The sequence below is a fragment of the Pleurodeles waltl genome, chromosome 8 (assembly GCF_031143425.1).
Source record: "Pleurodeles waltl isolate 20211129_DDA chromosome 8, aPleWal1.hap1.20221129, whole genome shotgun sequence".
NCBI lineage: Eukaryota > Metazoa > Chordata > Amphibia > Caudata > Salamandridae > Pleurodeles > Pleurodeles waltl.
In genome coordinates this window covers 280,115,643-280,141,981 of record NC_090447.1, presented here as the reverse complement: position 1 = coordinate 280,141,981, position 26,339 = coordinate 280,115,643, and the positions used below count along the sequence as shown (strand labels likewise).

General features: G+C 42.9%; 1 protein-coding gene across 1 annotated transcript in view; it reads left to right on the top strand.

The window, feature by feature from the left end:
• Positions 1 to 26,339, top strand: part of GBE1 (1,4-alpha-glucan branching enzyme 1) — a 745,843-nt gene that overhangs the window by 469,805 nt on the left and 249,699 nt on the right. Inside the window, exon 10 of the mRNA XM_069204143.1 lies at positions 5,445 to 5,543. Coding sequence (XP_069060244.1) covers positions 5,445 to 5,543 — 99 coding nt within the window. The remainder of the gene's footprint in view (positions 1 to 5,444; positions 5,544 to 26,339) is intronic.

Below are 26,339 nucleotides of genomic sequence, written 5' to 3'. Positions count from 1 at the left end.
AGTCCATGCAATAAATAAAGATGCCTTTTAAATCCTGTATTTATCTTGTCACATTTGCAGCACTTTAAATATGTCAAATTACATGGCATGCCTTTTGACAAATTACTGCTTATTTTGTAATATGATGATTGGTGTTTATAAACATTTCTCCATTTGCAGCCAGGGAAAGAAAAGTATATTATGCGACAATGTTGCTGGGGTACAGAGTTTGAAAAAGGCTGTAGGTTGTAATTTGTTTGTAACAAACAACATATAAACACCTGTAAATTAAATGTGCACATTCAGCAGTTAGAAAAGCAAAAATGAAGCACATTTTTTGTAACTCTGAATGTGTCATGTAAATAAATACTTTAATAAGATCAAAGTAAACCAAGACACTTTACATGGTGATAGACAATTGATAAATATCACTCAAACCCAGTTTCCACACATTTATTTGTGTGCAATGTAGTTTTAGCAGTAAAACTGTATGTCTGTGAACATTTAGTGCCATTTTATTTGAAATATAACCTCCTATCCATTAAAGCTAAGGCTTTACGTTTGTTGTTCTTAAAACTGAGTTGCAGTTCTAAAATGTTTGAGACACACTGAACTAGACACAAGAGACAATGCTATATGGTAAAGTGTAGCATATTGCTTTCTCTTTTAGAATTAAAACTAATATTTGAAAAACTCCAACCTTTCCAAAGAAAATACAATTTTTATTTTCAAATATTTTTTGTTTGCAAATTAAATACAATGTTTCATGATTTGTGTATTTGTTTGATATGTATCTGAGAGCTCCTGGCAAGGTTGATAAAACATCCCTACCTCAATCATTTGCAGATATTAGAATATCATGGTTTAGCTACTACCAGCCAGTAAATAGTAATTAATGGACTGCATACATTTTATGGAAGTCTGTATTTGGAAGTAGGAGCTAGCAAAGCTCCATATTTGACTGAAAGGTCAAATCAAATGTTTTTGGTGACCAGGAACATAGACTGCATATATTCAGTCTGTGAATCATGGCCATAATGAAGTGCTCCTATGCACTATAGCCAGCCTAGGTCAATATTGCATACAGTGCATTCTAACCTGGTCTGCATCACACTGCACCTTTATCTGGGTTCACTAGGCAACAGGTCGAGTCACTGTACACTCATACCTGCCAGCAGGGTGGGGCACAAATGAAAGATATACCAGCTGTTGAAACATAACAGTCCAGCCAGTATCAGTCTTCATTTGAAAGCGGGCAGAGATAGCTCAGCAAGTGGGTACAGTGAGTGACTGCACCCGCCTGCAGAGGAATATCTGATCAGTCAATGGGGACTCCTGTCAAGGGGCACCATTACTGTGGCAAACAGCCTTATTTGTAGGGGCCTTGCCCCTGTGCAAATGAGGAGCACTCCTGTTTGTTTGCATATGTATCACTTTCAATAATACCAATGTACCTTGGAGCACAAAAAGCAAACCCAGAAGCTGTTGCACCAGTGTTGATAATGCAGCCCCTACTGTTCCAGTCATTGTTATTTGACATACTTTGTTGTTGGACTGCTTTCACGAGTCATCATTCCCACCACACTTTAACAGAGTCTGGGCTTGTAGCGTTTGCACAGCATGACTTTAGTAGAAGCCATAATGACACAAGCTGGGTGATCATATCATTTTAGCAAACCCAATGGATAAATGTCATTTCATAAGCACTCTTATTTACATTATGTATCATTGTGTAAATTTTGCCCATCTGTAGAGCATTGGTGCAGGCTTACTGTGTGTGCTAGCTCACTCCAGCAAGTAGTACATATTCTTTGCACTCTGTTTTTTATGGAGGGCCTTAGTTGTCTTTGGTGGTGTGGGTGCACCCACCCACATTGTTGTCTTTCTTACATTTTCTGCCACGTACCTGACCAAATTCAAAAGGGCACAACTATGTGCTTTCAGGGTGTGATGTTCTTTCATATTAGTTTTCATGAATGTTGATGGATCTGTTAATAAATAGGTACTTTATAATTTAAGGAACCCTTGTAGAAAATAACCTGAAAAATTACCATTGAAGAAGAATTGGACATTGGGAAACTGTCCTAATTCTGAAGAGTAAGTTTATATTCTGAAATGGTTCTCTGGGATGACCCCAAGTATGGGACCCAACAATGATGCATAATGATGTTAATCTTAGTACATAAGTAGAATGTATGAGTGATGACAATCAGGTGTACCACATCTATTCTTACCTCTCCAAAATCATTAAGTGGCCCAAAAGCCTGGTCAGCACAGGCCAGTGGTTTATGATCCACCTGTCATGCACTCCTGTGGAATAGGAACTCTGGTCATTATCCTGTTTATTTAGCTTTCATATAGAGATACAAATAGGTGTCTGAATGAATCTAGCTCGGGTTTCTCCATTAGAAAAACAGTTGATTGTCTCAAAGGCAATGTCACCATCTCAGCTGATGACCACCAAGGGGTTAACACTTCTTAACAAAAGCCATAAGATCAAATACCACTTTAATACTGATATGAACAAACCTCTTTTAAATAAAATAAACTTTCAATTAATGATTTGTCATTTTTAAAGTCTGCCTTTGAGATTGAATCATCATCAAGACTGTTAAATCCACATTAAGCTAACGTACTGACCAGTAAAACCAGATCTGGGTATTTGTCTTTACTTCACTTAAGAATAGGTGTTCTAACTCTAATTGCCTGGTCTAAATCAAGAATCTGATTGTGTACTATTTTAAAAAAGGGACCAGTGAAGTATAGAATTTACCACATATCTTTATCAAAAGGCAATTTACAGCCCTTGAGCAAATTTATAGTTTTGTGTTATTATTCATCATAGTACTTCAGAACTTGATGGAATTTGTTAGAATACTGGTGTTAGCATAAATTCTGACAGTTACGAATTATTCGTTTGTTTTCATTCTCTAACTCTCTATAATACTTGTTTAATTGTGCAGTCATTATCAAAGCTGTTATGTATGAAACACATGTGCCTGCCTTAGCACCAGACTCTCACGCCATTCTACATTACAATTCATCAGAACACTCAACTTGTCTGCCTCACATATTGTGAAGTTTTATTGAACAAGTAGAGCATCTTCCAGCAAGGTGGTATTTAACCTCCAATTTCATCATCTGTATGTATGAACTTGGAGGTCTACTGTAGCGTTGTGAAGGAAATCTGACTTTTCTGCATGGTCACCATGGATTTGTTTTTTTTTTCTGGACTCTGTTTTTGTTGGTATAAGGGAGCATGTTGTTTATACAGTGCCTGTTTAGGATTTAGTATGTGGCCAGACCTCAAACCACTCAGTTTTAATGAGCATTATTTCAATATATAAACATGGCATGAACTTTCCTGGTGCTAGATAGGTTTCTCAAGCATACCACAATGTTTCACCAATCAGATTCCATACTGTTTCAAGTTTTAGTGATGGGATACAAAATGGTCTGTCAGAGAGAGAGTTGGTGGATTGACTATTTAAATAAATGAGCAACTAATGGTTTGAATGATCATGCATTTTCCTTTAGTCATGAATTAAGAGTAGTAATTAAGAGTGACGTTGACTGACTGAGATTGTGTGTCACCGTTATGTACTTGGAAATAAATTAAAACATTGTGCTAGGGATCAATCAGTGCCAGTAAACTGGAATATAAATACCTAATAAAAGCATGCTATTACAAAACATACGTTAGAACATGTCATTTCAAATCGATCAGTAATTTGTATTCATCAGATGAACTTCTACAGTAGTTAGGCCCTGATTATGAGTTTGGCAGGTGGAAAAGCCCGCCTGCTAAATTCATGCGGTTGGGTTACCGCCTATGCGGCAGCCCTCCAGCAGCCCCTATTTAGAGTTTCCCTCTGGCGTGGAGGAAGACAGCCCACAACATTGACGCCGGCTCATAATCGAGCCGGCAGTAATGTTGTGGTGCGTCAAGTGCAACAGCACCCGCTGTGTTTTTCACTGGCTACTAAGCAAACAGTGCAAAGCACGACGGGGCTGTCCATGTGGGCCCCTGCACTGCCCATGCCAAGTGCATGGTCAGTGCAGGTGCCCCATGGCACCCCGTCTCCACCAGCTTTTATATGGCAGTGCAACTTCCATGTAAAAGCCGGCAGATAGGGGACTAGTAATGCTCATGGCACCGCTGCTTGCAGCACTTCCCTGGCGGATTAAGACCGCCGGCACCGCCAGGCTGTTGACCGGCAAAAAAGTGGCAGTGCCAGCAGAGCGACCATTGTGCTTTCACCACAGTCATATTGTGGAGGCCAGACCATCCGACTGCCACCGGGAGTCTGGCGGTCCAGGACCGCCAGACTCATAATGAGTACTTTAATCTGTTCTAAGGTGACAAAACTTCATGCTAATTAGTCATTTCAAATAAACATTGACAATCACTGTGATGATCATAATGGAGAAAAATTAGCATGTATGTGCCCATCTTTGAAAACAAAATTGGAAATATTATTATTTCAGGAAAAATAGGAATTGTTTGAATACACATATACACAAACCATTCCAAGATGAATGCCAAGTCAGTAGTAGTGCATTACAATTTGGTACACAAACTCTAAAATCATACAAACTGGAATTGCAAGACAGCATTTGAACTGTTTAGTCTGAGCTTATATGTTGCACGAAAATATTCAAAAGCAGTAGAATATAACCAGGAGACTCCGACGTAAGTTTTGACAGGTATTTTACCCTGTCACTCTATCAGTCGTATTTTTACATAAAACAAAAGTTAAACTACTTTACTTTTGTATGTTCATTAATTGTTTAGCGGTCATGAGGAAAACATGGAAATATGTTGTTAATCTTTGTTGTTTAGACTCTGAAATTGATCTGCAAAGTAAATATATATTCTTATTGATATATCCCTGAAACATTTGGCCATGTAGCTTCGAAATTCATTGGAGTTGAAATAAATATAGGCACTATATTTTTACAGATAAAATAAAAATATTTTGAAACTCATTATTCACAATCTATAACATGTTTGTGTTGTACTTTTATTATGGAACATGTAAATTGCAATGTTAACAGTTAATACACATAGCATCTATGGTATTTTTATAATCATTACCAAAATTGTGATATCCATATTGCCAACAGCACCATCTAACTTACACCTATGCAAGGTTTTGCTCTGAGCAGAATCATCTATCAGCGGTAGCTTTTCTTTCAGAATAATGCCCTCAGCTGTTTGTAACCACAATTTAAATTATGTTTTAGGATTAAAAATTATGTGACAAACTTACCTGTTTTCTGAAGACTATTCGTTTTTCAATTCTAGAAATACTTCATATCTGCTTGCCTTGAAACCACTGAAATTACCTCTTTAGATACTCAAACACTCAATAGGTCTTCCTAATTCCAACTATTATTTATTACCTAGTGTGCAAAGATTCACAGGTGTGAAATAAGTTAACTTGTTATTTTCCATCCTTTAGGAGGTTTCAGGTATGCCAGCTCTCTGCTGTCCAATTAAACAAGGAGGTTGTGGCTTTGACTTCAGATTAGCAATGGCTATACCGGACAAATGGATTCAGGTAAGAAGAACCACTAATAAAGTTATGGATTAGTTTATGGTCCCCAAAGTATGTACACTTAATGTGTCCACATTTATTATGCTGAGATAATCTTTCTTAAGTCTAGAAATAAGTTATTTTACATTAGATGTATAGTTAGGATGAACTTTATTACCTCTCATGGATACATATTTCACGTTTGACACATTTACAAAGGTTTCAATGAGAATGACTGAAAATCTTAGACTTTTGGAGATTTCCATGTGTATTGCTAAAAATGTTTGCAAATGTTGCTCTTATCAGTATACAAGGAGTTTCCTATACATGCACAATTGACAGAGTACAACTGCACTTAATAAACAATTTACTTTCCCTGCCCTGGAAATGGATTTCACTGTGATGATTATGAGAAAATCATCCACGTTTGTGGATGTTTTAAAGCTTTGTACTTGAAATCTGCTCTGGATTGTCTAACTGCTTGGCTCTGGGGTAGGATTTACTAATACACAACATTACACTATTGGTAATGAGTAAATAGATTAATGAGTGGAAGTTTGACTTTCTTGAGTTCCTATGCTTCTGAATCAAGTTATTTGTATTTATGAGTTGATCTACCCTTCAAGTTGCATTGTGATCTGGGCTCCATATTTATTTCCTCACTGATCCGATTTCAATGAGGGCAATATTGTCTGAAACCTTACAGTATCTACAATTGCATTACATGCATAACAGAAATGGTCTGTAGTTACTAACTATAAGGTAGTTTAAATAATAAGTAGTTGGCTAATATTACACTGCACCGTCCAATGCATGCAATCTAGTGTGTACATTAGGATAGTAGTTACTGGTGAATATGACTATGCAATTTAAATTTAGGAATGATGTAAAGTTATACATGGCAAGGAAGTGTAGTTGTGGTGGTGGAAGCTATAGCAACGTAAAACTGTAATTCGAGCTGTCTCCGAGAATTAAAGTAAATAACACAGTAACAAATGTGTAGTGGTACCATGTCTTTTTAAAGAACATTTATAGACCTTGGGCCATTCCTGGCTCTGGTGAAATATAATTTGTGTCATTCTCAAGTTTGCCAAGGAATAAGTGGTTCTGTGATTCAAGCTTTAACAAACAGGTAAGAGCTTTGGGTTTGTTAAATCTGTGTGTACAGTGGCCTATTGGGTTCCCTGGCAGCCATTTTTAGAAACTAATTGTTTAAGTATTGTAAATTAACTAACATCCTTAAACATCAGTGAGATGAACAATGATGTGAAAGTATGGGCATATGTAAAGGTCTGAGCTGCAGTTCTGTTAAATTTGCGGCTTTCCCTGATTAGACGATGGTGCAAATTTCTGGTAAACATGAAGCATTTTAAACCATTAATATTTCAGGTTACTAGTCCACCATATCAAAGCCAAATATTTATTTACACATTTTATAATTTCTGCCACAGGTGTCTTGTGAGTTTTAGGGTGTCCTAAAATGCTGCAATTCTCTACTAGCTATCTCCATTACTGTTTGTCCTGTTCGTTCTCCTCACAGCCATTAAATAGAAGGCGAATCCTCCAGACACACTTTAACACAAAAATGCTGAGAATATAAAATATCACCCTCACAACCCGACTTTGAGTTTTATAAATGGCGCCATCAATCTCAACTAGCCAAGACTTCAGTGAGTGAGGAACAATCAGTGACAATGGATGGTGCATAATGATTGTGACAGGAAGAATGTGGTCCAAGGGTAATGAGGATTACAGTAAGTAATCAGGGTGTCTTTTATTCTCTCTTTCTCAGGGATATTCAGTATGCAGAAATCATAGGAGTACATCGAAGGTTGACCAAGATTTTGCTTATAGAGATCAAAAAGGGATAGACTGAAACCTCAAAGACCATATAATATCCATCACTTTCTAATACTCACAATCTACAGAGCTGAATAAGGTTTTAGGACAACTAGCACCATCTTATACCAAAGAGTGTCACATGCTTCTGCCCACAAATGTGGCATTCATTCATTAGGACCAGATATTAAAGGTATAAAATCCTCAATATACCTTGTTGAAATAAATCCACCCTCTGATGAAGTATTCTGATCATGAACTGCCATCTGGAAAGTGACATTGTAACCGATTTTTATATAAGAACTGAACCTTCCTGCGTAAAGCAGCAGATTCCACCTGACATCCAGTTTCTGCCAGCTTGGCTCTAACTCTGAATTGGGACAGGGATACACTGTAAGTGTGACTGCCTCCTGGAACCTGTGAAACGTGGAAGACCTTGCATAAAAAACCTCAGAGAATCAAGGAGCCAATTCACTTAATAGTATGTATGCTAGAGTAAAGCTTCATTTTTGTTGTCTGTCCTTGCTATCTTGCTTACTGTGTGCAATGATTCCATAGCATTTTCCTACCTACTGTTAAGATTCTAAAAAGCTTTCCAGTTATTCATGTTTCCAAGAGTGAAGATTCTGGATCAACATGTTAAGGGAGAACAGAAACAAGCAAAAGAACACTGCTTTGTTGAAATGCACCCTCTAACCAGACTGAGGTCTTAAAGTAGTTAAGCAACTTGAAAAGGAAGTGCCACCAAACACTTCATGACAGAAGACATGTTGAATTAGGAAAGTCAGGAAGAAACCAAGGGAGGAACAGCCATGATGGAGCAGGATATGAAAATGTAAACCTGAAGTGGACTAGCTGTGAAGGCATCTTAAGAGGCTCCTGCAAGCTCTCAGGCAGGTGACTGCTATTTTGAAGTAAATGAGAGCATCAGTTTGGAGCCCAAGAGCATGGCAGAAAACAAGGTGAGACACTTCTAACTCACAGCTGTGGGGTTAGTCTGTGTCTTCAGAGCCCTAAGAACCATGGGCCTCGCGAAGTTCTGTGATTCTTTGGCACCTAGGCAGGCAAGAAGCTGCAGATGCAACAGTGCTTTGCAGTGCAAAGTGCTTTGAAGGATGTTCTTCTTGCTACTGGTAGCCACTTTAATGTTGTAGGAGCATCACTAATGAGATCACATCGTTTTGACTTTAATTTGTCTGGTTGTCATGTTCTGGATTCTTTGTAGCAGACTAACTGATTTTGCAGAAAGTCTAACGCACATACAATTTGCATAATCTGGATGGGACATCTTTACGGATAGTGCTACATGAAGCCAGTGTGAGACCACTAAGCTTGACAAAACTTAGTTATGATCATGTACAGTGGGTCTCAGGTCAACTTGTTGACTTGGGATTGAAGTGAGAGGTTGAAGTCCATTATCAGATTTTACACTTGAGTTGATGTAGCTATCTTATTTCCAGAGATAGGGTCATGATTTTGCAAAGAGCCCAGTTTCAGAGGAGTTAGGTTTGATGCACTTTAGTATTTAACTCTCCATTGTCTTTATGCATTTGCAGAATCCTCCTATTTTGAGTACGATGATTGTGTCACTTTTAAGATGATCTCCCTGGCAGGAGAATTGTAGAGAATTGAAAAGATTTACTAAGGGCAATTTTGGATCTGTTGTTGAGGCAGCTTTTAATCCAATTGACAAGTATGCCCTGAATTACAGTACGCTATAGCCATTAGGCTAGAAATTGGTGGGTTGTTATTTTGCTGAGGACAGGTAAAATAGAGGCACATTTTTATTATATTGAGAAGCTCTTTGATTGGGCATGTGGTTCCAGAGATGAGATGAGATCACTTGGCCTTTCAATGGTATTTCTCTGAACTCTGTATTGCATTTTGAGACACTGTTTAGGTTTGAGGTCATATGTTTTCCTCTGTAGTCATTTATAGGGGCTAATTTCTGTTTTTCAAAGATTTACATCCTACTTAATCACCCACCTTCCATATGAGTGATAATAAATGTGTTGTTTTGAGCTGCCAAATCGAATTTCCCCGTTAACCATTGATGTAACTGTTTTATTGGCATATTTAAGTATGAAGGGACTTTAGTGTTAAGCATTTCTTGAAAGGAGTTTAGGTCAAAAATCTTCTTAACTGTTGATCTGGTTGATATAGAGTCTTCATGTGGTTGGCTTACTGTCTGAAGTTGCACCTAGCATAAGCAAAATGGTGGTTACTCTGTTGTCTAGTTTGCATGTCAGAGTTTAGATTTATTGATGCAAATATAATGTTGACGGTATGACTTGTCATGTGGGTGATTGCAGAAACTAATTTGTTCAAGGTAAGTGGCTTGATGCTGATGATAAAGACTTGAAATCAGGTGTAGAGCTAGTTTAGCAAACCAGATCTGGAAATAAGTTATGATTCAGAGATTTTGATCGTCTAGTGAATTATATGCTGCTTATCAAGTATAACATTTGAAAAAGCTAACTCATGTGGGGAAGGTTAATATTGTATGTCAAGAAAGTTGCAGACAGGGAGCAGTGTACAAACAATGAAGTGTATTCTGTGGTTTAATGTTGGATGTGGGTACTGAACTTTTTTGAACAACTTCTATCTCTCCACCAGTCTTAAAAGCATATTTTTAAATATGGTTGGTTATTTCATAAGTTGCTGTATGCAGTGTGATGCATAGCTGCCAAGCCATCTTTCCATGATGAAGAGAAGGTCTGTTTTGAAGTCCAGGTGCAGATGAAAGATGATAGATGCGATTTATGTGTCCACTTTGTAATCCTGAATTGTACGTTAATAGTTGTGATATCATCTTGCATCTTGCTGAATATTAATGATGAGGCAGGGGTAGTGACAGGTATAATGGCTGTTGAAGATAAGTTTAGATCTTTCTAAAGCTCCAGCCACTTAACCTGGCTGAAGCAAAGGTATTATCAGGTTAATATTGTTAGTGTTTTATTGTGCCATAATTCTACGGGTGCAGTTAAATTTTCATTTTCTTTTTTCTTCTGCTCAATAATCATGCAGGTCCAGTCTGGGTGAGTGCAGATACTGCATTGATGTTGGAGGTTTGGTTATCGTGTTTTTGCACCCTAATAGTGTTATTGATAATTCCAGTGTATGGACAAGAGATTGCTCTGGCTACTGCTCAGTGCGGTGAGACACAGAGGTGGTAAGAAATTTCTATTTGTGGGTTTACTAGTGGCTGCAATAGGCCTAATGGTGACTTTACTGAGTTTGCTAGCTGGAAGAGGTTTATTCACAACAATTGCTTAAGGGGAACAAGTTAGAGTAGTGATTAGAGGAATCATAGGAGTTCAAAGTATATATGTCCGGGAAGGTTATGATGGCTAGATTTGAATTGAAATGGATTAATGGAACAAACGGATTAACAGGCCTAGGGAGAATAGGTGTTTGGCCATATAGTTGGTGGTCCAAGCGTTTTTGTGCCAGACATTGCAGTCTGGTCCCTGAATAAGTGGAGGTGAAAGATAATGATTAGCTAGGTTTTTAGTGATTTGTAGTAATAGATAAAGTATAAGGGTGCCCTTGATTACCTGATCAAGAGTATGCACAGAGTCAAGATGGCTGCAGCAAAATTGACATTAAATAGACAACAGATCCTCTGCAGTCAAGGATCTCAAGGAGCTTCACTGGATCCCTGTGAAGCAGAGGATCCTCTTTAAAGCAATGTGTATCCTGTTTAATGCTCTTCAGAACAAGGGACGTGTACTTCTGCAGCAGAGACTGAAGAGAGATGCTGTGGGGAGGGCCCTTAGGGCAGTAACTGCTCATTTTATTCAGGAACACAAGTTTCATTTGTGGCTGCCACATAACTCAAGGGGAGGTGTGGGGGATGGAGACAAGGTAAAAATAGAAATAAATAAATAAAAAGCACTTACCTTGCCTCCATCCCTACCACCACCTGCTGCCTCGCACTCCTCTTCTTCTGGTGCCCCAGCATTCATTGCTGAGACACCAGCACAGGCTCCCCAGCAACCCTGGTGCTGCTTTAATGCAAAATCTAGCATGAAAACAGCGCCAGGATTAGTTTGAGCTACAGTGACTCACACACAGCCCAGGGGTCTGTGCAGTTTCTCCCACCCAGCTGTTAAATATAGCCGGGCTTCAGAAAACTAAGTGCACATGTATGTTTTGGTGGCCTCAGACAGCTGGCCAAACACACATGCGCTCTTAGGTGCACTGTCCCCTCCTCCCCCTCCCCCTCCCAACTCCCAGGGCCCTGCCCCCCCCTTCCCTGCCCCCCCTTCCCTGCACTGCTGGCTATGCCAGAAGCAGGAAAGAAGATAGTAAATTATAATTTTCTTTTTCTGCTTCTCGCTCAGTCTGTGAGGTGACACTCCTTCACCATAGCGAAGGAGCCGCCCCTGTTTGGAAAACTCGAAAACGGGGATGTGCCTTCTCAGTGAAGGCTTACCTGCTTTGGATTAGGTTGCTATCTGATTTGAAATTCCAGACAGATTTGCTGGAATTTAGAAAAGCTTTAAAGACCTAGATGTTTCTGATATAATGGAGTCCGTTATAGCGTATTATTCTCTGCTTTTTTTCTCCCCTGTAAACAATTGCTGCTAAGTGCCAAGATACCAGTCTAGTCACAGTGCGCTCTATAAGTACTATAAATAGAGTCAAATGATGGTTGGGAAGAGATTAAATTGTTGGTAGAGAAAAAGAAGGGTGGGAAAGGAGAAGGCTGGAATAGGTGGGCATGATGTAGAAAGTTTATCCTCAGTGAGGCAAAACATGAAAGAGGAGGAAGGTTGAGGATAGGAATACATTTAAAATACAAAGACTGCATGGCAGATAATGGTCGAGTAGTGGGAGTGTCAAGGGAGTACTCGGATTGCCTGTAGAAATATCATAGTGTAGCCAGAAGCATTTTTGTTTGGAAGTATTGGTTCTTTTTAGTTACGACCATTTTTGCCATTACTCATTATGCAGTGAAAATCCACTTTGTAAATAGGCTCCAGTTTCTGTGATTTTTTTCAGAGATTCAGGCTTTGTCCTTCATTTTGACTAAGACGTGGGGCTCCTGTTTGTTCTTGAGAACCTTGGCTCTTGGATCCGCGTTATGTAGTGTTTAGGACAGCTGATTAGTTGATCTGGACAAGTCGAAGCTTAGCTGTCAATAGTGCCACTGATGATTTTTCTGGTGCCAATATTCTTGTAGCCGGTTGTGGTTGAACCCGGCTCAGGACACCTCCGATTGGTGCTGGCCGCGCAGCGTCCACGGAGACGAAGACGGCGTGCCCCGTAGCCTTGACAACGACGAGGCCAACACCTTCCCCGAGAACCCGGATATTCAGGTCCCCTCGAGAACAAAAAGAGAGGACGGACTGCATACAGCAGTCGAGGAGAAGGATGCGGAGGAGCCAGGAAGTGCGGAGAGCGGCAAAAAGAAGGCGGACAACGACCGAAGGACCGGGAACCACGGGGTTCCCAGAGAAGCAGCCGACCCAGGAAGAAAGGGAAGGACCGGAGACACTCCCACAGACCGCCACGCCCCAGGAGGGACGTGGCTGGCAAAGGTAGGGTCCTTTTTAAAGGACAACCTTAGAGTAAACCGGGAGAGCTACGGCAGGAGGGGAGAGGGGAGGGACGGTGTGGAAGGGGGAGAGAAAGAGCAGTTCGGAGGGAGCAGGGAAGTGACGAGGAGGTGAAAGGGACTTTAAACACACAACTTCATTTTTGTTTAGGAAAGTACCCTAAAGAGCACTTAAAACAAATTTCTTCTTCACGGTGAGGCACAAAGAGGTGACTGTATACACCCTTGCTCATATCCTACTACATACGTACCTGGGAGATCTATCTCTCACTCTCTCTCTCTCTCTCTCTCTCTCTTTTTCCCCTCCTCTCTAACCCTGCTAGGATCTGGTAAACTATATGACCCTGATTTACCTACAATTTCGTTCCTTTTCCGGTGCTTCTGGGAGTACGGCAGAACATCTTCGCCGGTCAAGAGGGAAGCTGGGAAGAAAAGAAAGGAGAGACACTTTATGGGACAAAGGACACCACCCCTACACTGTTGACAAAATCAAAGACTATAACAAAGTATAAATCAATTACCACTATCACCCACTCGAGTCTCAGAGTCCTTATTATCACCTGGCCCACTGTTACAATGGTGCCAGAAGTGGGATTCTGAAATGTGATAAAAGGATACACGGAACCCGGAAGCATGGGGGAGAAACCCACACTGGAGGACATGATTCAGCAACTAGCTGAAGGACAAAGACACCTTCAGCTAGTATGGGAGGCACATTAGAGAGAGAGGAGAAGGAAGACCGGGAAGCCTTACAGTGTGCACTAAAGAGCCAAGCCACCATCATGGCCAATAACCAATTAGTACACGAGACGGCTCTCCAAAAGGTGACGGATACCACTGCAGCTAGTAAAGTGCACCCCAACGTACCTCTCTCTGTGCTACAGAAGTTCCAAGACGGTGAGGATCCTGACGCGTTCTTCACTAACTTTGAACGAGTGGCCTCCTCTGCCCAATGGACAGAAGAACGTTGGGGCCAGTATATTGCACCGCTTTTAACCGGTATTCTACAAACGGCATATCAAGCCGCCAACCCGGGTGGTACCACACCCTACAAAGAGATTAAACGAAGTATATTAGAGCGAGTAGGCCATGACTCTGAGTATTATCGCCTGAGATTTCGGAAGATCAAGTGGGGACAGACCGAGGATCCTCAGACCTTTTATTTTAAAGTCAAAGACCTCGGGTTGAAATGGTTGGGACCTCTAGGAACTGAGAGGGAGGATATCATAAAGGCAGTAATATTGGAACAATATTTGGAATCTCTTCCCTCATCCACTCAGAGTTGGATAAGACCGCACCCAAATGTGAACACAGATATGGCTGTGGACTTAGCTTGTGCCTACCATAGATCGGTTGACTTCAAGAACCCTAGCCCTAAGAGAGCACCAAAACCGACTGTTGTACCTTTCAGGAACTTTTCTCGGAAATCCCCAGAAGAGACAGGGCCTCCCCGCATTGGGGAAAACCCACCTATGCAGCAACCACAGTGTTACAGCTGTGATGAGTGGGGCCACATAGCCACAGTGTGCCCGAGAAAAGGGGAAAGAGCGGAACTCATGGAAATCGGGGTCACTAGAGGGAGGGTCTTGTGTACCGGTGGGGGTAATCCCAAGTACAAACAAGCAATTAAAGTAGATGGAAAGGTAATCCTAGCTCTCATAGATTCTGGGTGCAACCAATCGCTGGTGCGAGCAAATATATTAAAATCCTCAGATCAAAATACCAATCAATGGGTATCAATCTGTTGCATACACAGGGACAAAAATAACTACCCATTGGCACTCATGAAAATAGAGTGGGAAGAGAACCAGGAGCTCCTACCAGTTGGGGTTATGGACCGATTAGTGGAGGAGTGTATTCTGTGAACGGACTGTATACGGTTCCCTGAGCTTTTAGACAGGGTCAAGTCTCGAACCCTGTCCGCAGACTGGTGGACAGAAGCACCATTTCATGATAGCCACATCGAAAATAACTCATGTTGCACTAGACTGACTAGACGAGAAAAGAGACAAGCAAAACAGAAATATCAGGCCACTGGACAAGGAAAGGTCGTAGAGAAAGTGGTGGCCAATACCACCATACCTTCCCCGTCGTTTCGAGCCAGTCAGCGAGAAGACCTGACATTATGTCCTGCTTGGAGGACAGCAAAATCTGAGTCCACTAATGAGGTGGGTCCCTACTTTCTTATCCAAAATAATCTCCTTTATAGGGTCGTAAAATCTAACAACATTGAGAAAAGACAACTAGTGGTACCAGAACCATATCGCTTACAGGTCCTATTTTTGGCACACAACCAACCAGGCGGGGGATATTATGGTAGGGAAAAGACCGAGGAATACCTATTGAAGATTTTATTGGCCCGGGGTCTATGCACAACTCAGACAATACTGTGCGCAATGCCCTCGGTGTCAACTGATAGATCTGGGACCCCACAGGAAAGCGCCACTTCAACCCCTTCCTATCATTGATGTTCCCTTCTCCCGGTTTGATATGGATCTGGTAGGTCCCCTGTTGCCCTCCACAAAAGGATACACATATATATTAGTCTTAGTTGATTATGCTACGAGGTATCCCGAAGCCATACCCCTTTCTAGCATGACCTCTAAAACAGTGGCCCAAGGGATGATCACTTTCTTTTCTAGGGTTGGATTTCCTCAGGAATTAGTTATGTCCTCACTAATGAATAATATCTGTAAGATCCTTGGGATCAAGCAATTAAAAACCTTGGTTTATCACCCCCAAACGGATGGCCTAGTCGAACGCTATAACCATACTATCAAGACACTACTACGGAAAACAGTCTCTGAATCAGGATGGGATTGGGACCAAAAGCTCCCTCTAGTCCTATATGCCATAAGGACCCACAAGCAGGCTTCAACAGGACACAGCCCCTTTAAACTGGTCTTTGGGAGACAACCCCGCAGTCTATTAGACATGGCAGCGGAATTGTGGGAAGAAGAGGGCGGGGAGGAAAGGCCTCTGTTAGAATTTATACACAAATTGAAAACTCACCTACAGTCCGTGTGGGAAGATGTCCATAAACACTTAGAAAAAGCTCAAATTAACCAAAAGAGATATTATGATCAAGGAACGAAAACCCGGTCTTTTCAACCGAATGATAGAGCCCTGATATTAAGGCCCTGCTCCGATAACAAACTCTTAGCCAGGTGGCAGGGTCCATACACCATCTTAAAAACCATATCCCCAGTTACTTACCTGATCGAACTGTCCCAACAACCCAAAAGAACACAGATATACCACGTCAACCTGTTAAAAACATGGGAAGAACCTACTGGGACCCTAACAACATCGGCTACTGGTTTCTTAGTAACCCCCTGAAAAACCCCTAGGAATAGAATTGTATCCTACAAAACCAGAGGAGATAGTGGAAACGCCCCATATCAATATCGATCTTACAGAGGGTCAGAAGACCCAGCTTGTGGGATTATTAAAAACTCATCAACAGTTCTTCTCAGGAAGTCCAGGAAGGATCAATTTAATCCAGCATCACATAAGAACCTCTGAGGGAAAAATAATAAGATTAAGGCCCTACCGTATGCCTGAGGCCCGCAGACACCTAATTGAAGAAGAAGTACAAAAGATGTTAAAACTAAACGTTATAGAACCTTCAAAGAGCTCGTGGTGCTCCCCAGTGGTCATAGTGCCAAAACCTGACAGCTCCATCCGTTTTTGTATTGACTTCCGCCGACTGAATGAAATATCCCTATTTGACTCTTATCCCATACCCCGAGTTGACGACTTACTAGAGAAATTGGGGAAAGCTCGTTATATGTCAACCCTAGACCTAACAAAGGGATATTGGCAAATACCACTCGCACCAGCTGATAAAGAAAAAACAGCGTTTTCAACCCAGTCAGGGCTCTACCACTTTACAGTTCTCCCGTTCGGTCTACACGGGGCTCCGGCCATGTTCCAAAGATGAATGGACCACCTTTTAAAACCGTTCCAATCTTTCACCGCCGCATATTTAGACGATATTGTAATATTCAGCAATACATGGGAGGACCATCTAAAACACCTCCATGACATCTTCCACACCTTGCATCAGGCCGGTCTCACAGCCAATCCGAAGAAATGCAATCTGGGGAACAATCACATTGCATACTTAGGATACTTCATAGGGAAAGGCCAGCTACATCCACAGAAAAGCAAAGTTGAGGCCATCCAACAGGTCCCCATACCCACTACCAAAAAAGGGCTTTGCTCCTTCTTGGGGTTAGTGGGGTATTATCGTCGCTTTATCCCTCAATATTCAACTTTAGCCGCCCCCCTCACTGATCTCCTCAAGAAACACTACCCGTCGAAATTGCCATCCTTATCAGATACACAATTATCCAGTTTCCACTCATTGAAGAATTGCCTCACTACAGAGCCAGTCTTGCAGTGTCCTGACTTTTCTAAACTTTCCATCTACACATGGATGCTTCCAATGTAGGGTTAGGAGCTGTACTCTCACAACCCGACGAGGAGGGACAAGACCACCCTATTGTTTACATCAGTAGAAAATTGCTACCCAGGGAATGTAATTATCCAATTATCGAATGATAATGCTTAGCTATTAAGTGGGTGGTGGACAACCTGAAATACTATTTACTGGGCAGCCCTTTTGTACTGTTTACGGACCATGCCCCCTTGACTTGGTTAGCTTCTCATAAGGATTCCAACTCCAGAATACCTTTTCCTTTCAGATCTGACATATTCCGGGTACTCTACAAGGCCCGCCGACTTTCTGTCTCGGTTTCCGGATCCTGCGGTACTATATCAGTCCCGATCTTGGGATGAGGTGTGTAGCCGGTTGTCGTTGAACCCGGCTCAGGACGCCTCCGATTGGTGGTGGCCATGCAGTGTCCACGGAGACGAAGACGGCGTGCCCCGTAGCCTTGACAACAACGAGGCCGACCCCTTCCCCGAGAACCCGGATATCCGGGTCCCCTCGGGAACAAAAAGAGAGGATGGACTGCATACAGCAGTTGAGGAGAAGGACGCGGAGGAGCCAGGAAGTGCGGAGAGCGGCAGAAAGAAGAGGGCGAACGACGACCGGAGGACCCGGAACCACGGCGTTCCCAGAGAAGCAGCCGACCCAGGAAGAAAAGGAAGGACCGGAGACACGCCCACAGACCGCCACGCCCCAGGAGGGTACGGTCCTTTTTAAAGGACAACCTTAGAGTAAACCGGGAGAGCTACGGCAGGAGGGGAGAGGGGAGGGACGGTGCGGAAGGGGAAGAGAAAGAGCAGTTTGGAGGGAGCAGGGAAGTGACGAAGTGCAAGGAAAGGGACTTTAAACACACAACTTCATTTTTGTTTAGGAAAGTACCCTAAAGAGCACTTAAAACAAAGTTCTTCTTCACGGTGAGGCACAAAGAGGTGGCTGTATACACCCTCGCTCATATCCTACTACGCACCTGGGAGAGAGAGAGAGAGATATATATATATATATATATATATATATATATATATATATATATATATCTCTCCCTCTCCCTCTCTCCCCCTCTCCCCCTCTCCCCCTCTCCCCCTCTCCCCCTCTCCCCCTCTCCCCCTCTCCCCCTCCCCCTCTCCCTCTCCCTCTCCCTCTCCCTCTCTCCCTCTCCCTCTCCTCCCCCCCTTCTCTCCCCCGGTAAACTATATGACCCTGACTTACCGGCCATTTTGTTCCTTTTCCGGTGCGTCTGGGAGTACGGAAGAACATCTTCACCGGTCAAGAGGGAAGCTGGGAAGAAAAGAAAGGAGAGACACTTTATGGGACAAAGGACACCACCCCTACACTGTTGACAAAATCAAAGACTATAACAAAGTATAAATAAATTACCACTATCACCCACTCGAGTCTCAGAGTCCTTATTATCACCGGGCTAACTGTTACAATTCTCAACTGGTTGCTGCTATATTTCAGAGGGAGTGCACTCCCACTTATCTGCGTTGGCTGGATATTTCACGTTTTGGAGTTCTGGAAGGCAAGATTAAAGCTAACACACTCTGTTACAGGAAGTTTTTGGTTCATGTAGCCCAGCATGCATCGGGATAGGAGAAACACAGTATAAAGCCTGGAATCACATTTGTAAATCTGTAATGCTAATCTAGGACCATAACGAGATTAACTAATATAACAAAAGAATGAACCATAATAGGTGCAAAGGGGTTAAATAGGAGTACCCTAGTGTAAACCCTAGAACTGCAATAAGTCTGTCATTTGCATAGAAGAACAGGAGGATTCCATTATGTACCCAGAAAGCACAGAAACTGACCTTTGAGGTTTACCGAAAAGTGTAATGTACCAAGTCCAGAATTACTGTAGTATATCCAACAGGAACATGCTACTGGAGTTCTGGGGCTTTGTCTAGAGAAGTAGTAAAAGCAACACTGCAAACTTCAGAAAAACCTTTGTGAGTCTATGGGGGGACAGAAGCAGAACAGGTGTAACCACTATAATCAGTAGTCACAGTACTTATACACAATTCCTCCTATCCTTCTGCATAGTATGAGTCCCTGCCGAACAAGTGTAATAGGTTCTTTAAATCTATGTAGAAGCCTAATTGAAGTAACATTACAGAACTCCCACACCCACAGTGGTGTTAAAGTGTTCGACCTCACTTCTGAATAGGGAACACCAGTATCATCCTAGACAGCTCATTAGATAGTCTAGGGGGTTCGCCCACACTCAGGATAAGTAGGACAGTTCCAGATTCCACAGAGTGGATCTGTCATTGTATGCTAGTAAAGAAAATAAGAACTCACACTTGAGAGGAGTCATACAGCTATCAGTGGATGAGCAGGACAGGAAGATAGAAGGAAATAGTACAGTTAATATTGGTTAGAAAGAGTGAAGTAGGTTTAGTAGGAACATTGAAAGTAGAATAAGGCATTAGGCAGGATCTATGACCCAAGGCACTTTTCAAACCCTAACAGTGAAGATGTTAAGATTGTGTCCTTAACCTTGCTCTCTGGTTTTTGTATGCCCTGAGAGAGAGATTTAAGTTGGTGCTTAATAAAGCTGATGTTCTTTCTGGTGGGGTCCCTGTTCCACAGTACTGTTGAGCCTAGAAAGACTAAAAGAGGCAACCCAGTAATCTCTAGAAAAACATCTGAGCAGACACAAGTATGATAACACATTTTTGCGATTACTTCTACAATTGGTCCAAGGGAAATCAAGACCTCGCTCTACACTGAGCTGTGTTAAAGGCAACACTTTATCACTTTTCACAATGTGTTGAGACAGAGGGTCCCCAGCATGGTAAAAGACATTCACTTTAGCCCGAAGTTCCGCAGCTGCATATAGATCTGGAACCCTGCTTATGAAATTTGTCATGCAAAATACATTGGTAATGCATGTGTGCCATGATCTTTGCCTATCTTGATGGACTGAGGTCTAATTTAGACCAGGAGGGGCACCAAAAGGCCTTCCCTTAGAATTTGTTGGACTACTGCCGTCACCCAGGCTTTCAGAATGCAAGTGTGGTGGCAGCATATTTGACTGGTGAATAGGAGAATGCCCAGGCTGTTTGCCATGTCATAGTTGAGGAGCATACTCACCCTCTGTTAACGTTTGGCAACTGTGTTCACAAATCACTTGGCCTGCATGAGGAATGCAGTGCAGTGAAGCACATTCATGTCTGTGTGTGCTTAGGACTGCATGTATGTGTCCCTGTGGGAATACATACCAGGGAGGCCTGTGGACTCCATGTTGAAACGACCAGGGCTTACAAAATCTTAAAATGGAGGTGTGAACTGCAGACCCAGATTCAACCTGTTGATCGCTGACCCCACTGTGCCTGGAGGGGAGAGCATCCCTCTGCATAGTAAAGGTATCGAACGGTTCAGGAAGGGTTCTGGGCAAAAAGGTAAGAGCACATTGTTTATGGTAGGAGGCAGGACTGATAAGATGCACACTACAGGAACACTAAATCATAAAGTTTTGGAGACTTCATAATTTGAATTTATGAAGTGTGTTGCTTGAGGCTGACAACCAGGTGTAAACCCTTTGTTGCATCCATTACCTGGGTTGTGGGCACATAAGTTCTGGTGCCGACAAGTTCCTGCACAAAGAACAGCATGGAGGAGTAGACACTTCAAAGAATCTGACACTGATTGATGGGGCTAGAGACAAAAACAGACACTTACTGGGAGGCAGGAACACCTTTTCCAGGACAGCCCGCCCTGACAATCAGAGGAACCTAGAAAGGGAAAAATGAGGCTGTTTAGATGGAAAGGCGTGGAGGAGGCGGAGACCGAAAGAACAGTAGAGAAAAGATGGCCAATTCCACTTAGGAAAGGGGTGAAGACGAGTAGAAAAAGCTACAAAGACACAGAGGTAAAAAGGGAAGCAAGTGGACATGGAGAGGAGGCGAAAAGACATGGAGCACAAACCAAAGAAAGTTTAAGGATGGCAGGAGGAAGGCTGAGCTGTACAATCCAAGATGAAGAAAGGCTGGATTTAGCCTACCCGTGGGAGAGGAGACCGCAGAAAGAAAACAACGACCCGACCGATTCTGAAGAGGACCAAGGGAGAAAGGAGGAGGGAGACGCCTGGTTGGAAGAACTGTGGATACCACCAATGGATGTTGGAATGCTCACCACAAATCAGTCGGATTGTGGCTGCCCAGTTGAGTAACTATAGACACGAGTTCTGAAAGAGTGTAGGCTAGAGAATTTATTTGGTTTTCCCTTCTGTTTTCTGCCTCTGCTATACTTAAAGGGTAGAAGCAAGACCTAGTCAGGGTAATGAGGGACACACACAGGATGTATTTCCACATGTGAAGGTGAAGGGAAACAGTTGCAGTGCAGAACCATGTGGGAAGCCTGTAAAACTTTATCATAGAGCCAGTAGTTGGTAGAGAACACAGGTGTTTGCTGATGAAAAAAATCAATAGAATAACTCCTACCAAAATACTGATTATGAAGATTGTGTTATCATAACTCTTATCAGGACATTCTTCTCTATCATAAGTTGGTTGTACCATCCCACCAGACCAAGGAGAGAGAACTTATCCAAACAATATTCAAGGATTTTTGTTAGTTTTTTTTTTTTTTTTTGCAGGAAAACAAAAGGTTTGGGTGTTTCTATATGACTGATGTTTTATTATTAAAAACTATCATATGCAAATCAGACAGGCCTCCTAAGCCTTATTTCAGACCGTCCCTCCTCACACCTAAAACACAAATTTCAAAGGGCCAGGCACTAAATCATGTTTGTGTCTGGAGGGACTAAAATTGGAAGTTGAAAATCCCACTTGTTCAAAGGTGTGACAAGATCACCACAACTTAAGTTACTGGTACCAGACGAGGGATCTACCGACGAGTAGACACCTCCAAGAATCTGACATCCACAACACAAATTTGAAAGTGCTAGGCATTAAATCACATATGTCTGGAGAGATTGTATAAAAATGGAAGATAAAAACCCAATTATTGTTGACTTGTGCCAAGATCACCACAATTTGAGTTACTGCAACCAGAACCATGGATTGAGGCCTGCTGGGCAGACGGACACTGCCCGGGATGTTAAGAACACTTTACCTAAGCTTAGAGAAACAGCTTGCCTACCTGTCAATACCAGTGTGCCCCATGAAGAGGAGGAGAGCCTGGAGGATTGGAGGACAGTGAGGACCTGGTGACAAAGATTCTGGTGAGCAATTTGAGGCCGAAGGTCCATCTAGACTGACTATGTTGTGGGATTATGGCAGTGCCCTAAGGGTCATTTTGCTGTGCACTGTGGGCTATAGTCGACTGATAATGTTGGGGCCGTCACCCATTAGCATCTATCCGGGGTCATCACCATTGCACGAACAGGCTGCTACCAAAGTGCTTTGTCGAGGCTTGTAGCCAAGGAACCCATAGCTGCCAAGGTTTCAGATGTGTATGTGTGACATTTTCATAATTTCAGTGTACTTGTGAATGACATTTAAACAACTATGAGTAACACTATCTTACAAGCGAAATCAAGCAAAGAAGAACAGGGAAATGTATAAATATCAGAAACTACACCCATTAGAGCAACAATAAACTAACTCTAAGAAGACCTTAAAATGGCTACAAAGCACCAGAAATGGAAGGGCACTTCACTAACCTAATGCCCTTGTAACCGGATTGTACTGTTTAACCAGCTAAGTAACAGCCTGCTGGGCCCCAGGCTCATCCCTGGCCGTGGCAATCAATCATGCAAAAGAGCATCACTGAGGTGTATCTGTCCCATGTGGGACATCGGTGGTCGAGGACTCAAGCAGGATGTGGGAGGCACGAACACAGATCTCTCAGCTGCCTTTCAGCCTTTACATATAACAATCTGAATCTCAGCTGACTCGCGGACTCCACCGCAGATAGTCAGGCCGCAGGCTGTATTATTTCAAAAGTGAAGAGACAGTACTGAGCAGTATTATAAATAATAAAAAATTAATTACAAGTGAGCACACCGCCCCAGGGGCCGGGCAGCATGCAGCACTGCCGCTATTATTAATGAAGTGGAGTGAGTGTCCAAACTTCATATTGCATGGGCTGCCTATCTAAGGAATTTCAGTTAGTTACCATGACAGAAGTGCTCTGCTTTAGGACAAACATCTCAGTCAGGCCTGGCACTTACATGACAGTACTGAGCAGTATTATTAGCTGAGCATACCGCTCTGGTCTTTGCCCGGCACGCCTGCTATAAACAAGGCTGAGTGAGTGTGCACGACTTTCTAGGCAATCCTAATTACTATTTACCATAATGACAGAAGGGATTTAGGACAAATTACTGGCACTTACTCAGGCACTTACTTGATGCAGGAGGCACCATGGCCGGAGGGCTGGGGATGGTCTGTCGGGATCCGTCTTGTGTGATGATCATGCTGATGTGCAGCCAGTCTGGAATTTGACTGTGCAGCAGTGATCATACCCTGGGCCCGGCCACAGTGCACTGGTGTGCGACCCAGCAGCTCTGAGCTAGCCTGTGATACACAGCACTCCTGCTCCAGTTCCCACCTGTCCCCTGCTGTGGACCATTGCAAGGAGCCAACCGCGAGGTTGGAGGACTGAGCAGCTTGCAGAGCTGTGCGCATTTAGTTTGCCCAAACTAAAGCATAGCCAACTTTAATACCACCTGCTTGCACCCCGGGAAGGCTGAGCTACAGGACAGATCTTATGTAGTCTCATTCCACTGACCTTAGCCTATAACTGTGTGTCACTCAATAGTCTTCTTGCAAACCATGATTGGCTGATTGCCTGTGACGTCAGTTATTTTCATGTGTCAGGCTCCAGGGGAATGTGTCAGTCTAACTAGATACATGTTAGTGAGAGAGCAGAGCTGCGAGCGGGGCAAATGAGCCAAGCTCCCTTAGCCTGCCGGGAGCAGCGTGCTTCTGCTTACACAGTCATGACATGATGGTGAATTATGGCAGCACTGTGTATGACAGTTGAGCAGTGCTATAATGCGTGAATAATGCCATTTAAGTGCGGTGGAGGACCGCCACACTGAAATGCATTAGACCTAGTGCCTGTTATGTGGTATTTGGTAGGGCTGGGAACCAAGTGAACTCATGGGTTTCCCTCCATCTGCCAGTAGAGGAAGGGCTCAATCAACTCCAGGGCTGCCACCCACACCTGAAATTCCACTGTCAAGTCCAAAGATCGATAAGCTACTTATCTGCTGTCGCCTTGCAGACCTGCAAGGTGAGAAGGATTCTGCAGTATCAAGAGGCTCCTGCCTTCTTACTGAACTGCGACTGCTGCTGAAGGGTTCCTCCACCAGACACCTAGCCGCAGCACTTCCACCCCAGTGCCAAAGTCACTGGAACACACGCTGGAGTGTTGAATGGAACTTTTATCATTCTGGCCACTGCTTGGGTAAGACACATCAAGCAGGAGCTCATTAAGTCTTAGGCACTAAGGCACAGTGCACGACATGTGAGAACTTTTCAAGGGACTTGCAGGCATATGATACAAACATGATGATCAGAAGCCTAGCACCAAGGGGGTTGCACCTACAGGAGAGTCACATATATGACCTAAACACTTCAAAAACAGTGGAAGGGACTTGAAAGAATTCACCATTAGTGCTAGACGTGGCTCTATGTTGATTTCACTGCAACACATTGGAACTGTTCTGTATATAAATACTTCTTTTTACATAAATCTAATTACTGAGTGGGATAAAATGTATTTGGGAACTGTGCAAGGGGGCGTTGAGGTGCGTGCTTACACCTACAGTGTCTACTACCCCTTCTTAAGCCTTGGACTGCTCGACTCACGCAACCTCAGTCTACTACTCATGAGGTAGTACCTGGCCCAGTTGCACAGGGCTCATAGTAGGTGGGATCAAGTACAGCAGAAGGGAAAAGCTCCAACCACTATGGTGGGGCACATTAACCTCTTCCCACCCTGCGGCACTCAAAGAGGTGTTTTGATACAGCTCTGCAAACAGTGGGATGCCTAAATTGTGAGAAGTCAGGTGTGAGGAAGGTATACAGCCAATTGCAGTTGCCAGTTCAGCTTATTTACCAAAAGAGTCTGCACAGTAAATAATGGAAATCAATAGGTTTGGAGTAGACCTTGAGATCTTGTCTGTAGATCAGCTGAAGGATCTATGTAGGGAGAGAGGCTGTAGGCCTTCCAGAAGTAGGAACTGAGAAGTCCTGGATGATTTCATTAGGGACCAGTTTGAATAGCTGGTGAAAGAGAGAGCACTGTAGCAGACTTAAGGGAGGAAACCGTGAAGATAACCCAGGGAGAGAGCACTGTGGAGATAGGCTCTAGGGTCTCCTTAGCACAGATCCATCTCAGGCACATGCAAAGTATGTCCTCTAATACACTTCATATGATATTCCCATTACACACAATACCTTTAGTGTCTAGGGTTCCACTGTCACCAATTCCTGAAGTAAATGCCTTGGGTGGGTTGACTCTAGAGGAGACCCTGAACTTGCAGTTGACTCTCCAGAAAGCTAAGATTGAGGAAGTAGAGAAGGCCAGGGAGTTTGAAAGCTAGAAGCTGAGAGTAGCTGATCTGGGGCAATAGGGTAGGAGGCAGGAAAACCAGGACATGAGGAATATGACTGAGAAAAGATGCTTAGAGAGCATGAGGAAAGGGAGAAGGAGGGGAAAGAGTTGGAGTGAAATGACCGTTCTTGAGAGAGATTAGGATGATAGCCTAAATGGCTACATCTGAGAAAAGTGACTCCAACTTCAGTTCAGGATAAGTAGTGGCCAAGGTTCCAAGAGAGCTTGTGCATATATGTTGAAGGACAGGAAATCTTTGAGGTTTGAGGTCTATGTGAAGTACAGTCTTTGAATGAGGTGTCTAAGGCAGCCAATTTAATGAGCCTCCTGCCTTTGTAGGAGGTAATATTCATTGGAAGCATTCCTGTGGCAGACCAGATGGTCTATGCGTGAATGAAGGAAGCAATGATTAGGAGGTCTGGCATGAAGCC